The sequence below is a fragment of the Talpa europaea genome, assembly GCF_964194135.1.
Source record: "Talpa europaea genome assembly, chromosome: 2".
Taxonomy (NCBI): Eukaryota; Metazoa; Chordata; class Mammalia; order Eulipotyphla; family Talpidae; genus Talpa; species Talpa europaea.
Genome location: NC_140068.1, coordinates 7,059,740 through 7,075,546, shown reverse-complemented (window position 1 = coordinate 7,075,546; position 15,807 = coordinate 7,059,740). Strand labels below are relative to the sequence as shown.

Genomic DNA, 15,807 nt, shown 5'->3' with positions numbered 1-15,807 from the left:
TTAAGAAGAGAACATTCATTTGCATACTCACAACTCCATGATTCACATTCAATCATTTTGTCCTCTTTCAACTTAGGAAAATTTTGTGACTTGTTGCATAAAAAATGAAATTATGTTTTTATATTACGTGCTTTCTGCATTTTCTTCTTTGCCATTTCATATTTCACCCCTCAGTGATTCTTAATATGAATGTATATTAGAATTTACAGTAGGTGTTTGAAAGTGATACAAGGTCTCTGCTCCTAGGGTGTCTGAATTAACTGGCATTTGGGGACATAGAATTGTTTTCCAAAAGTTATCCTGGAATATCCTACTGCGTAAGAGTTTCCTTAGATGTAGAAAGAAGCAGCTATCAGTGTCCATGAAAGTAGCTTACCCTCGATTGTAACTTCTAGGATACAAAAGAGATCAATATCCCAGATGAATCACTGATACGTGTTAAAACAGGATGTCATAGCGTCAGACTTGAGCTTATGGTGACAGGTAGAGAAGAGAGGAGAGGCTGCCCTCCCTTCACCGACAAATGTTCAGGGGATAAATATAAAATCATTGGAGTTTACTTAACATCTTGAATGAACATCTCATCTTTCCACAGCGCTTTCACATTCATAGTCCTCATCTTCGTTAGAAATTTGACTTACTTAAGAGAAAATGTTATCTATTATTCCAGAAGTTGCCCCAAGCTAGCGTTCAGCTTAGTGTGGTCTTTGTGACCTTCCACCATGGCGTACCGCAGCCAGGGTCAGAAAGTGCAGAAGGTGATGGTGCAGCCCATCAACCTCATCTTCAGATACTTGCAAAATCGATCTCAGATTCAGGTGTGGCTTTATGAGCAAGTGAATATGCGGATAGAGGGCTGCATCATTAGTTTTGATGAGTATATGAACCTCGTATTAGATGACGCAGAAGAGAGTCATTCTAAAACGAAGTCAAGAAAACAACTGGGTCGGATCATGCTGAAAGGCGATAACATTACTCTGCTCCAAAGTGTCTCCAACTAGAAAAGATCAATCAAGTGAGGGATGGTTGAGATGATAATTCAGTTAGCTTTTTTTACCTGTTGTTTGTTGGGACGATAGTTCTGAAACATTTGTTCCTATTATTTGGATTACCCTCATGTTATTACCAGATGGCAATAAATTCTGTGGAATTGTTTTTATTTAAAAAAAAAAAGAGAAAATGTTATCATTGTTTTACCTTATTTTAAAATTCTATTAGTTTTTATGGAGGTAACAGATTACATCTCTATATAGGATTTAAGGGTACAGGTTAACACCTCTTCAGATGTATTTTACCACACTATGCCCCCCACCAAAACAGCTTCTGCCTTATCCACTTTAGACCATCGGGGCCCCTCCCCCCTATAAGTTCCACCCCACCCTCCCCTTTTATCTCTTTATTATTATTATTATTATTATTACTTTATTATTTTATCTCTTTTATTTAGAACTGCAGTTACCTTGTCTCATGGCGATGGATGAGACAGAAGGCAACCTGAAAGCTGTTTTAAAAGTTAAAAAATAAGCTTATCTTGAAATATAAGTTCACTGAAGAACAGATTCATATATTTCCTGAGATGCACTCACATTGTCCCTGTAAAAACAAATATTGCGTGTTCCAGCACAAGTCATAAGTTGATACTGCACATATCCTTAACAAAATTTTAGTAATGGTGACAGAATGACATTAATGGCACATAAATATCTTTCACGATCGATATTGTGAACACTGACATATTCTTGGAATATGGGTTTCCAAGTTTAGGGTGAAAGTAAACAAATAAGATGACCCATTTGCCCTCAGAGAAAATCAAACTCAGGACCTCAACTTATGAAACAAAAGGTCATAAATCCTTGAATGTGATGGACATGCATTCATGTAAAAGAAAATTTAATGGGCACCTATTTGGCATCAATAATTTTGCCAGGTGGAAAAGGAATGCAGTGAACAAAGCAGGAGAGTTTGGTTTCCAAAAGGAGCAGAGAGAAGGGCGCTGTAGTGCAGGGAGCTAGAGTGGCATCAAGGCCTTGTGTGGGAGAATGTGGTGGCCGGTCTCACACTCACAGCGGCCCTACTGGTCATGCCCTTCATACCCCCATCCCACATCACTCTGGGTTTGGTCTGTGTGACCTATAACATATGGGAAAACCGATGGTCTATCACTTCTGAGATCAAGTGGTAAAAAAACTATGGTTTCCATCTTGGGTACTTGTTTTATCTTTCTCTGGGATCACTTGACCTGGGGAAATTCATGTCCTTTGGGAAGGGCCCATGTAAGGAGTCACGGAAGTCACATCCCAGCAGCCAACTGAGTGAAACTGGAAGCAGCCTCTTCTATATGTTTTCTTGAGATGACGGCAGAGCGGGCCAACTGCTTGCCCTTCAGGAGAGGCCTTGATTGAGTGAGAGCCACCTAGACTGCTCTTTGACTTCTTATCCTCTGAAATTATGTGAAATAATAAATAGTTGCTATTTTAGCCGCTAATTATTGATATTTTGTTTTACATAGCAGTGGGTCATGACTAAAGAGAATATTCTGAAGAAAAAGGGAGCAACCTCTTAGAGAGCTAGAAGACATTTTGGAGAAGTGATTTGAAATGGATCTTATGAGAGGGGAGGGCATCAGCAGGTTGTAGAGGGGAACAGTGTGCCAAACTGGCTGGATAGTCTCAGTTAATGCAGAAAAGTTGGAGACAAGAGAGCAGAAGAGTGGAAACTGGGGTTATCAGTTACTGGAACTTCTCATAAACACATACAGGATAGGAATGGCTGGAAATGGCAAACCTGTGAAGGGCCTAAATGCTATCCTGGAGAGTTTGCAAGTCTGGTAGAAATCTGTATTTGTAGCAAGCAGTTCTGGCTACTTTTTTTTTTTTTTTTTTTATTGTTTTTTTTTTTTTTTAAATAAATTTTATTGTTATATTCCCCATACAATTGCAGCCCCCCCATTCTGACCCCAATCCCTCCCCTCCCGCCCCCCTAAAAGTGTCTCTGGTTCATAGTTTTTTGTTGATTTTGATTTTCACTATCTTATAGTTATTCATTTTCCTGGTCCCTTATTTAAGTTTTCTAGATTCCTGCTATGAGTGAGACCATCCGGTATTTTTCTTTTTCTTTTTGGCTTATTTCGCTGAGCATGATCCCTTCCAGCGCCATCCATGTTGCTGCAAATTGCATGTGTTTATCTTTTTTGAATGCTGAGTAATATTCCATGGTATATATGTACCACATCTTCTTGATCCAGTCCTCTATTTTTGGGCATTTGGGTTGTTTCCAAAGCTTAGCTATTGTAAACAGTGCTGCTATAAACATAGGGGTGCAGGTGTTCTTTGGAATTGATGTTTCTGTGTCCTTTGGGTAAATACCTAGGAGTGGAATTGCTGGATCATATGGAAGCTCTATGTTTAGTAGGTCCAGAAATCTCCACACAGCTTTCCACAGTGGTTGGACCAGTTTGCACTCCCACCAACAGTGCAGAAGAGTTCCTTTTTCTCCACACCCTCGCCAACATTTGTTGTTGCTAGTTTTTTTAATATGTGCCATTCTCACTGGTGTAAGATGGTATCTCATGGTAGTTTTGATTTGCATTTCCCTGATGACAAGTGATGTTGAACATTTTTTCATATGCCTGTTGGCCATTTGCATTTCCTCTTCAGAGAAGTTTCTTTTAAGCTCTTCTGCCCATTTTTTGACTGGATTATTTTCTTTGTTGTTGTTGAGTCTCATCAGCTCTTTGCAGATTTTTGTGATCAGTCCTTTATCATTAGTGTTGGGTGCAAAAATGTTCTCCCAGTTGGTGGGGTTTCTCTTTGTTTTTGTTATTGTCTCTTTTGCTGTGCAAAAGCTCTTTAATTTGATGTAGTCCCAGCTGTTTATCTTTGCCTTCACTATCACTGCTTTGGGTGATGTGTCTGTAAAGATGTCTTTGATGTGCAAATCACGTAGTGTTTCGCCTATATTTCCTTCTATATATTTTATGGTTTCAGGTCTTATGTCTAGTTCTTTAATCCATTTTGAGTTGATTTTTGTGTATGGTGTGAGGTGGTGGTCAAGCTTCATTCTTTTGCATGTAGCGACCCAGTTTTCCCAGCACCATTTATTGAACAAACTTTCTTTGCTCCAATGCATATTCTTTGCTCCTTTGTCAAAGATTAGTTGACCATAAATCTGTGGGTTTATTTCTGGATTTTCTATTCGATTCCATTGGTCTGTATGTCTGTTCTTGTTCCAATACCATGCAGTTTTGATGATTATGGCTTTGTAGTATAGTTTGAAGTCTGGGAGTCTGATGCCTCCATTTCCTTCTTTTTTTTTCAGGAGAGCTTTGGCTATTCGGGGTTTTTTGTGATTCCATATGAATTTCATCAATAATTGTTCTATTTCTTTGAAGAATGACATTGAAATTTTGATTGGAATAGCATTGAATCTGTATATTGCTTTTGGAAGGATGGCCATTTTAATAATGTTTATTCTTCCAATCCATGAGCAGGGGATGTCTCTCCATTTCTTTGTGTCTTCTTCTATTTCTTTTAACAGTGTTTTATAGTTTTCTTTGTATAGGTCCTTTACCTCTTTTGTTAGATTTATTCCCAAATATTTGATTTTTTTTGTTTCAATAACAAAAGGGATGGTCTTTTTGATTTCTTCTTCTTCAGATTTATTGTTTGTGTATAGGAAGGCTACTGACTTTTGCGTGTTGATTTTGTATCCTGCCACTTTACTGAACTGATTGATGAGTTGAATTAGCTTTTCTGTGGAGTTTTTGGGGTTCTCTATATATAATATCATATCATCTGCAAATAGTGATAGTTTGACTTCTTCTTTTCCTATTTGGATTCCTTGGATGTCTTTCTCTTGTCTTATTGCCCTGGCTAGGACTTCCAGTATTATATTGAAAAGCAATGGTGAGAGTGGACATCCTTGTCTTGTTCCAGATCTTAATGGAATTGCTTTCAGCTTTTCACCATTGAGAATGATACTGGCTGTTGGCTTGTCATAGATGGCCTTTATGATGTTGAGGTATGTTCCTTGTATCCCAAGAATTTCAAGGGCTTTTATCATGAATGGGTGTTGCACTTTGTCGAAAGCTTTCTCAGCATCTATTGATATTATCATATGGTTTTTATATTTCTTTTTGTTGATGTGTTGGATAACGTTGATTGATTTTCGGATGTTAAACCATCCTTGTGCCCCTGGAATGAATCCAACTTGGTCGTGGTGAATTATCTTATGGATACATTGTTGGATTCTGATAGCTAAAATTTTATTGAGGATTTTTGCATCAGTGTTCATTAGGGAGATTGGCCTGTAGTTTTCCTTTTTTGTGTTGTCCTTGTTCGGTTTTGGTATTAGTGTAATGTTGGCTTCATAAAACGTGTTTGGTATTGTCCCTTCCTTCTCAATTTTTTGGAAGAGTTTGTGAAGGATAGGCACTAATTCGTCTCTGAATGTTTGGTAGAATTCATTTGTAAATCCATCAGGTCCTGGGCTTTTGTTTTTGGGGAGGTTTTTTATTACCATTTCAATTTCGCTAATTGTAATTGGTCTGTTTAGGTGTTCTATTTCTTCTTTATCTAGCTTTGGGTGATTGTAGAGTTGTAGGAATTTGTCCATCTCCTCTAGATTGTTGAACTTGTTTCCATATAACTGTTCATAGTAGTTACTGATTATTCTTTTGATTTCTGCTGTGTCCGTTGTGATTTCTCCTCTTTCATTGATGATCCTGTTTATTTGTGCTTTCTCCCTTTTTTCCTTTGTGAGCCTGGCTAGGGGTTTGTCTATTTTATTGATTTTTTCAAAGAACCAGCTCTTGGTTTCATTGATCTTTTGGATTGTTTTTTTAGTTTCAATTTCATTTATTTCTGCTTTGGTTTTTATTATTTCTTTTCTTCTACTGGTTTTGGGGTTTTTTTGTTGTTCTTTTTCTAGATCTTTGAGCTTCGAGATTAGGTTGTTTCTTTGCATTCTTTCTTGTTTCTTGATGTGAGCTTCTATTGCTATATATTTTCCTCTTATTACTGCTTTTGCTGCATCCCATACATTTAGGATATTGGTGTCCTCCTTGTCGTTCAATTCAAAAAATTTTTTAATTTCTTCTTCGATCTCCTCATTAGTCCAATGGTCTTCCAGTAGTGTGGTTTTTAATCTCCATGAGGTAGGAAAGTTCCTTGCCTTCTTTTTATGGTTTATTTCTAGTTTGATGCCTTCATGGTCAGAAAAGATGGTTGATATGATTTCAATCTTGGTGTATCTGTTGATGTTTGTCTTGTGCCCCAGTATGTGATCGATCCTGGAGAATGATCCGTGTGCGCTTGAGAAAAATGTGTACTCCGTTTTTTTGGGGTTTAGTGTTCTATAGATGTCTGTTAAGCCCAATTGCTCTAGGTCCTTATTTAGAGCTTTAGTTTCTTTACTTATTTTTTGTCTTGTTGATCTATCCATTGTTGATAGTGGTGTGTTGAAGTCTCCCACTACGTATGTGTTTTCTCTGATGTCTGTTTTCAGAGAGGACAACAGTTGTCTGATATATTTTGGTGCTCCTTCGTTTGGTGAGTATATGTTAATGAGTGTTATTTCTTCTTGAAGTATTGTCCCCTTGATCATAATGTAGTGACCCTTGGGGTCTCTTTTTATCTTTTTGAGTTTGAAATCTGTTTTATCTGATATAAGTATAGCTGTTCCTGCTTTCTTTTTTGGTCCATTTGCTTGTAGGATTGTTTTCCATCCTTTAACTTTGAGCCTATTTTTATCTTTTGTAGCTAAATGTGTTTCCTGGAGACAGCAAAAGGTTGGGTTTTGTTTCTTAATCCAGGCTGCAACTCTGTGTCTTTTTATTGAAGAGTTTAGTCCATTTACATTCAGAGTTATTATTGATATGTTAACATCTGTATTTGCCATTGTGTTTGTCTTTCCTTTGATTTTATTTATTTATTCTTTTAATAACTTTTTTTTTTTTGGCCTTCTGTCATTGTTATTCGTCCCTCTGAGGTTCTGGCTTTAGGACTCCTTGTAGTATTTTTTGGAGTGGGGGTTTAGTTGCAATGAAATTCCGGAGTTTCTGTTTGTCTGGAAAGGTCCATATTCTTTCTTCAAAGAGGAAGGAGAGCTTTGCGGGATAGAGTATTCTTGGTTGGCATCTGTTTTCTTGGAGTCTGTTGACTATGTCCCTCCACTCTCTCCTTGCCCGTAGTGTTTCTTCGGAGAAGTCTGATGTCAGCCTGATTGGTTTTCCTTTGAATGTTATCTGTTTCTTCCCTCTTGCCAGCTTCATTATTTTTTCCTTGTCCTGGATTCTTGGGAGCTTTACTATTATGTGTCTTGCTGTATTTTTCCTTTCGTCGTGGAAGTTTGGTGTTCTTCTTGCTTCTTGTATATCAATTTTCAGCTCCTTCTTCACATTTGGGAAGTTCTCTTCAATTATCTCTTTGAATATTTTCTCTGTTCCTACATCTCTCTCCTCTCCTTCTGGTATTCCTATAACTCTTATATTTCCTTTCCTCATGGAGTCAGATAGTTCCCGAAGTCTTTCTTCGTTCTTTTTCCTTCGTACTTCTCTTTCCTTTTCTGTTTTGGTTCTTTTTATTTCTATGTCTTCAAGATTACTTATTCGTTCTTCCATTTCATTCATTTTAGAACAGGGACCTTTCTCCAGTAAAGACTGCTTGAAACTGACAGATGACTCCTGGAAGAACCAGAGGGGAACAGAGAAGCCCACCCAAGATGCCGGCCAGTCCCAACAACACACTGTCCCAACGCATACGGCAAATTAGAAAACAGACAATAGGGAAGAGAAGAACCACACGCAACCTAGCAACTCTCCAGAGAAAAAGCACACCACAAAAAGAAAGCCAGCCCCCAGATTGCAAAGACAATAACTTGGAAGAATTTCTGAGCCTTCCAGAAAGAGAATTTAAAATTGCCGTGATTAAAAAACTAACAGAAGTCATAAAGGAAAACAATGATAAGGGAAAAATAATAAACGATCAGAAGAATGCAATTGAGTCCCTAGAGAGGGAAAACAATGGTCAGAAGAAAGAAATTGAGTCCCTAAAGAGGGAAGTAAAAGAAATGCAGGAGATCAAAGAATTAAAGGAGATCAAAGAATTAATGGAAGAACTAAAGAATTCTGGGAAAAGCAATGAAAGCAGAATAGATGAAATGGAAGTTCTGGCTACTTTTGATAATGAATGAGAAAAAAAGAAACTATCACCAGGCAGACCAGTCAACAGTCTTACAGGGAAATAATGAAGCCTGCAAGAGCTTTGGCTGGGGGACAGAAGGAAGAACGAGAACTCTTGATAAATGGAGATCAGGTCTAGTTGAAAAGGGTGAGAGCTGGATTGATGCAGGGAGAGAAGGACAAGGAGGAGTAAGAGTGACTCATGTTTTCAGCTTGCGGGTCGTGGACGGATAGCAGTGTCTTTAACAAAGGGAACGCAGGAGAAGGGAAAGATTGGAGAAGTGATGAGAGCTCACTGGGCATAAATAATAAGTCCTAACATTTGTGCAGCTCTTCAGCACTGCAAAGTAATCTGGAGCCATAGTATTATCATCCTCATGCTGATTCTATAGAGAGAGGGCAAATCTTACCTTCTTCATTTGAAAAACAAAAATCAAAAACAAAAAAAAAAATTAAATGTAATTAATTTGACCAAGGTCATAGAACCAGTGAATAGCAGAACTGGGTCTGGAATTCACGTATTTGGATTAATAGTTTTGTGTTTTTTCCATTGTACTCAACCGGTGATACAACTGGTAATACCATTTTTTTAAAGTATCTTGATTTACTCAAAATCTCTTTCAAGTTACACAGCTGTGTGTACCTGGGGGGGGTGTGGGGTATAGTGAAAAGCCACAAAATTGTCTTATAAATTCCTATACTACTACCACCAACCCAGAAAACAATAGTGAACTATCTCAGATTTAACCATTTCAGGAAACTGCCATCAGCCTAACTCCGAGTTAGGCTCTTTCTTTCTGCTCAGCTTCTGGTTGACAGTTTTTGCAGCCCTTGCTCTACAGACCACATTTCTCTTAGGTTTGTTGAAAGATTTCCAGGTCTTTGAAATTATTTACAAAGTAATAAACATGCAAATGAATTATGTGGGTAAATGACCTTCAGTATGTCTTTTGTGTAGAACTTTCATTGAGAAGCTATAGATAATTTCACTGTTTAAAATCCCTGGGCTAGAAAACCAGTCCAGATTTTACATATATTATAAATCAACAGTAAATATTACAGCTGCTTTAAAAATTCTTTAGATTGCAATGCAAACTTGGGAACATTTTGTACGGATTTTGAGTCAGATAAATGGACAACGATAAGAAAAGAGGACTCTGAATCTCATGTCCTTTCCTGGTGTTTAGGAAACAACAATTCTGGGGACAGCATCTTGATTCATCTTCTCTATTTTCAATTTGAGATAGTTCTTAGCATTAAAGTCACATTTTGAACAGACTGTAGAAACATCCTCCTTTATCTTTAATTATAATGGATCTAAATGTCTACAGTGTGTTCATTTTCCTCCAGACATTTGATGGATCTTGGTCAGGTCAGGCACTTTCCACAGGAGAATAGATAATGACTCCTCAACAAACCAGCATTGAAACAAATGAGCATAACTTCTTTTCATTACAAATTTCCTTATATTAAGGTGACTTCCATCTGTATATGTCAAAATCAGTGCTTCTTAAAACACAGCAAACTGAAAAATAGTTTTGTTTTAATTAATTAACCCCTTGTCATTACCTCTACTTGACAATTTCCTTTTAGGAAATAAGTTTAAAGAAGAAAGAAAATTTCCATTAAACATTTATTCTAAAAATAAAAATTCTGGGCTCTTCTCAATGAGGAGCTATTTGATGTTCGTTTAAACAAAAAACCCTGCCTTTGAGGTGCTTATATTATAGTGATGGAGATTTTAAAAATAAATAGGTTAAAAAATGTGACAAGTCAGATGATGATGGGAAAAATAGAATATATTACAAAATATGGGGTGTTGGAGACAATGGAAGGAAGACATTTTGCCATTTTTTGTACATACATGTATGCCTATCCATATATATATATATATATATATATATACGGTTCATATACATGTATATATAGGATTCAGCCATATATACAGTTCTAATTTAAATTTTAAATGTCTTATGAGCTTTGTGTATGTTTTAAAATTTTAAGTTGAGAATGTGTCTTCTATTCACTCACACCTTATTTTATTCTTTTTATCAGCTATCTTTATAAATGCTGTACCTAGCAATTATCAAATTTTTGTTTTAAAATTCTTTTTTTGTTTCTATCTTAAATGACTTTTTGTAATGTGTATCTAGATTTTATAAACCACAGTAGAAATATATATATATACACACACACATACACACACATATTTGTTCAACTTTCTTTACCATATCACTAATTACAGTGAAGTGGTGAGGTGTTCTGTTTTGTTTACTAGGTTTTTGTTTTGTTTATTAGGATTAATAATCCAGGAAAGCCAAATTCTGACATAGTCTCAGGATCTCCTACCTATTTTTCTGCTCTGAACTCATGGTCTCTCTCACAACACCTTGTTTTATTTTCCAGGGCATGGAGAAAGAAATGCTATACCAATTCCCCCTAGAGTCTCAGCACAGCTGTTCACCTTGTTTATATCCTGGGACTGTGCGGTGTCACAGCTTTCTCCCTTCAGTGAGGCAAACAGTTTAAGAGGTGAAAGTGGAGGACAAAAAAAGCAATCTTCAGTTCTCTCTTTGCCAGGAAGAATTTCCAAATCATTCTTGATGTAACAAAGGTATCCAGAATTAAGAACACACTTCTCAATTCGTTGACTCTTCGCTGCATGCCTCAGTAATCTCAGCATACTAATATAGCCATCATCAAATTTCATTAGTTATTATATTCCTGCAGCATTGTTTTGCAAATAGATAGTTTTAATGAGCTTAAAAATATCAGTCATTCCATGTTCTTTGTGGGTATTTTGTTCTTTTTCATTTTCTTTTTTCTTCTTTTATACTGAAGTATAATATTTGAAAAATGAAACATATAAACTTATTTAAGTTCAACAAAACCTGAATATATTAAAATATAAATACATTAATGGACATCCTTAGAATTACTTGATATTCAAATTAACAGTCTGAGAATCCAATACAATTGAGTTCAGCCTAATGGTATTCAAATTCAATATAATACTTTCTATCTGATTGAGATTCAAATTAGAGGAGACATAATTCATATCAAAATCAATTAGAAGCTTTGCAGAAACCAGTTCAGTACATGCTGTTCCATCAAAACCAGGCCTGGCTGTCTACCTTACAGTGCCAAAGAGTAATTTAGAATTACCACAACGGGGGACTTACTATCTACTGTAGAGAGACCTCATCAAAGTCTTAGGAATAGACAGTATATTTAAGTCTCTCAAAACGAATAACTAAGAATTGTCTTTGTATCAGGTTGCAAATCATAAATGCAAAAAGATACCGCAAACCTTTCTGCTTTAAAATGTTAATTATACATGTCTAGTGCTCACAGATCTTTTATTTAATAAGATACTGGGCCTTCCAGTATGATATCAACTATGTAAAGTTTAATATGTTCTCAATCAAATGAACACTAATAAATGGAAATATCAAAATAAACACAAATCTTGATTGTGTTTTTGAGGTTGTATTGTGATTACAAAAAGAAGCAAGTGTTTCTGTGTTCATCTGTACCTATGTCTGTGGTTGTCCAGGCAATTGAGAGAATGCAAGCTGGAAAGCAAATATCCACCAGAGTAAAAAGAGCTTGGAACCACTTGCCAGATAATCTTCTTTATAAATTTGTAGTTGACACAATGTTTCAGGTACAACATGTATTTTTTATATCTAGAGCTATTACTCAAATAAAATCTCTAGTCTACTAGAATAGCAAAGTTGACCACTACTCTAGATTTTTTTTCATGGAAAGCAAACCACCCCTAAAATGGCTAATTAGCACTAAATGTTATGGACCATCTAGACGGTTCACTTATGCTAAGGCAGGATAGAGGAGAAGAATACCAACAACAAACCAGTAACTTAGTTATTGACATGGAAAACTAAGTTAAGAATAAGTACTGGGGGCCTCCCTGGTGGCGCAAGGAGTTAGGTCTCAGCACTGTAAAGCTATCAGCAGCCACCACAGCATGAGTTTGATCCCTGGCCAGGGAGCTACCCACATGGAACAGCAGACCTCTCCTGTCTTTCAGCTGCTCCCCTCAGCAGTGTACTTCAATAGCTCTACCTGTTCTGCTCCCCACTCTCTCTGGTGAATCCTCTAACCCCCTCCCCACACACACCTCTGGTCTATACCCCAAGTTGTGTATGCATAAATAAACAAAATTTTTAAAAAGGGAATAAGTAATAAAGGAGGATTAATCTTTATAAAGCTGATAGAGATTAATCTTTCTATTAGGGTTTCTAGTGAATGAAAGGCAGTAGAGTTGTCTGCAATGTCAGTTTGCAGAATCTGCAGAGTGCAACTCCTAAAATTTCATCAGGCAGGTACATCCCAATCTGTGCTTTGAGAGCATTGGTGCTGAAGACAGCCTTTGAGAAAGAGGGTGGTTAAGTAAATAAGCTTGTGAATCAAACTTAGAGCCCACTCTCCTTTTCATGTTCTAGGATATTTGTAACTGCAAAGTTAAAGGAGAAAAAAAAAAACATATTTAACTCTCTCTATTTGAGTTTTAATCAATGTATTTAACCTTTGATTTCTCTCAAGGAAAAGGAGCATAGCTTTTTTTGGAACATTAAATTTTGATGTGGGTTTTTTTAAGATTTTTTAAAAATTTATGTATTCATACAAGAACTGAGGTATAGACCAGAGGTACAGGGAGTAGGGGGCGATGTGAGAGAATTCACCAGAGACAGAGTGGGGATAGATTGACTGAAATACACTGCTGAGGGGAGAAGCAGGTGAGACAGGAGAGGTCTGGGGCACTGTGTGGGTTAGCTGCCTGGCTGGCCATAGAATTCATGCTGATGCTCAAGAACTTATGAGATTTTTCTGAGAATATTGGAAATCTAGGGTATTTGTATTTATCAAAAAATATTAAACATATAAAACATCTGGTTAATATAGTAAAACCTTCCCATGTGGCAGTGGAAGAAAAGGATTCCTGCAAGTAGTGTTGAAAAATGAGGAAGGCAGAAGCTCAGGCTGGGATTTCCATGGAAGTCCTGAAATTGAGTTGACTCCATGATACTTAAACTGTCACCAAGAGGTTTCCCTCAAACCTGTGACTATTAAATCCTACACCGACACTTCTGCTCTCCCAATTGGAAAGGTCAGCACAGAGATGATTTTTTTTTTTTAAATAAACAAAAAAAAAAAAAAAAAGAGAGAGGAATACCTGACCTTCTCATTTCCAGCTGAACTGAATGTAAGATATTCATCCTTCTGTAGTGGTCGAAGGAATTAGTCTGTCCAGGAAGCAAGGCTGCTGAAATTACAGAGCCTGGGCTGCATATCTTAAGTTGAGGACACTATTGTCTTTCTTCCTAAGCACTCAGCCAAATTTAGAAGTCAGGGTCTTGACCTAGAATAACCTATGTTATGATATATTTTTTTCTTCTTCCTAAGTGTAATGGAAAATTAACATTCTCATATATGCTTTACACTTTGACACACAATTTATCTCTCCTGGAAAGTCTTTCTTAGGACATTTAATGTATTAACCTACGAGCTCCAGCAGCAGCAAGATACAGGTTTATATGGGCTTAAATTTTGCTAAAGAAGTTATTTTACAAATGATGTTGGATATCACTGCTTCCTTTAAAGGAAAAAGAATCTGTTTTTTCTCTACAAGGGATAGCCTCTTTAATACCCTCTTACCCAAACACATTCTCCCAATCTCTAACTTAACAATAACTTATTTTGTAACTAAAATTATATAAAAAGAATCAGATATTTTTTCTCTCAAAAAAAGCATGCTTACATGTATTATTAATAAGAAAATATCTTAAATCTTTGATTATTCTCAGAAGCTCTAAACTATAGAACGAAAGAACTCTGACTTAGGAGATAAACTATAATAAGTTAAGTTCTGGTTCTTTCATTAGTTAATTATATTCTTTTTGACAATTATATTCTTTTTGACACATAATTTCAAAGAGCTTCCTTTATTTCATTAGAAAAGATGAAAGCAATACCAAAAATTCCCATTGGTCTTTGTGTCCTGAAGACTGAAAGATAATACATTTGAGAGGGTTTTGTAAATACTGAAATACTTATGCAAATACTTTGCAAATGTTTAAACATAATATTTTGTGGAGCCATTTTTTTTTTAAAGATTTATTTTATTTGTACAAGAACCAGGGTACAGGCCAGATGCGCGGGAGGGTGAAAAGATTCTCCAGAGACAGAGCAGGGAACAGAACAGGCAGACTGACGAAATACCGTGCTGAGGGGAGCAGTGGGCGAGACAGGAGAGGTCTGCTGTGCCATGTGGGTTGCTCCAAGGCCAGCAGTGATAGAACCGGCGCTGCAGAGGCTGCGGAGAGACAGCGCAGCGCTCAACTGCCTGTGCTAACAGGGAGGCCCTAGAGTCATTATTATTAATATATGTTTTGCAGTGTAACAGGAAAGAAATCTCTGGAAAAATCAGCCCATAAGAAAGTCAAATGTGATGTATGTCAGAGAGGGCATGTGTTGATGCTTTGTCTCTGCAACATCAGGTTTGTGAATAGCTGTGGCCGGGACCCACTAGAGCATTTTCTTTTAATTAATTAGTTTTTAATTTAATATATTTTCATTTCTTTAATTTTGATAAGAGCATAAATCCATACTCCTGCCAGTAAGCATTATTTCAAGTTCAAGTATGTGTAACTTAGGAAAACATTTAAGACCTTTAATCATTATTGTAAACATATAAAACCCTAAAAAAGGTTTGATTAGTTTTCCTTTTAAAAATAATTTGATAACTGTTAAGATAGGTCAAGTAATTACCCTTCAATAATTTCACAATCTTCTATAAATTATTAATTTTGAATTTTTAGTTTCCTGATACCACTTTGCTCCATACGTACAACTAGACCAAGGAGACACAATAGCCAATGGCAGCATTGCCCAGTACACAGATAAAACCATGGGAAGTCACAGATCTTTGACGTATTCAAAGATTATTATTGCCCACATAACTGATCCTCAAATTTAAGCATTTGAAGTAGACCAGGATATTTTTATGTGCTTACTTCAGTCAGTGTGAGGGTTAAGTTTGTTGTTTTTCTTGAGATTATTGTAACAGAAAAATTTCCCCATTCTGCTTTGTGCTAAACATTGCATCCTCTTTCCCTTTGTGTGGAGTGATTTTCAGTAATACAACACTGCATTTCCTAGCTATGCATTGGCAATGGATTCTTATTTGTTACCAGTGAAGGGATATAGAATATTTTTAGCTTTCCATTTCCAAAGAAAATTTAATCTCATTCAAATTGTTTTTTATCTACCCCATCATTTTCCTTTTAGATTATATGAAGCTTATTTAAGTATCTTTCAGTATGCAATCAGAAATTTGACTTTTCTCTAAGTTTTTCAAGTGAAACACATATGCATAATATGTACATAGAATTATGATAACATGTAAAATATCCTAAAAAATATTATTTTTATTTTCTCAAGGAATTGTTAATACATCAGCACTATTTATATATATTAAATATCTTTTTTAATTGGAAATACTTTTTAATTACTTTTTAATTCATGAATTAGAATGTCAAGACCTGAGACTTGATTTCATCTAGCCGTTGAAGTTAGCCAGGTTTCCATAAAAATTCCCTACAATG

At 36.2% G+C, this 15,807-nt stretch overlaps 1 protein-coding gene across 1 annotated transcript; it reads left to right on the top strand.

Moving 5' to 3' along the window:
- Positions 1-615: 615 nt before the first annotated feature.
- On the top strand, positions 616-1,001 carry LOC311188453 (small nuclear ribonucleoprotein E-like; the record flags this gene model as incomplete). The annotated part of the gene is made up of 1 exon (XM_084259561.1): positions 616-1,001. Exon 1 carries the CDS (start codon positions 723-725, stop codon positions 999-1,001), a length of 279 nt encoding a protein of 92 aa, XP_084115687.1. The 5' UTR covers positions 616-722.
- Positions 1,002-15,807: the final 14,806 nt, after the last annotated feature.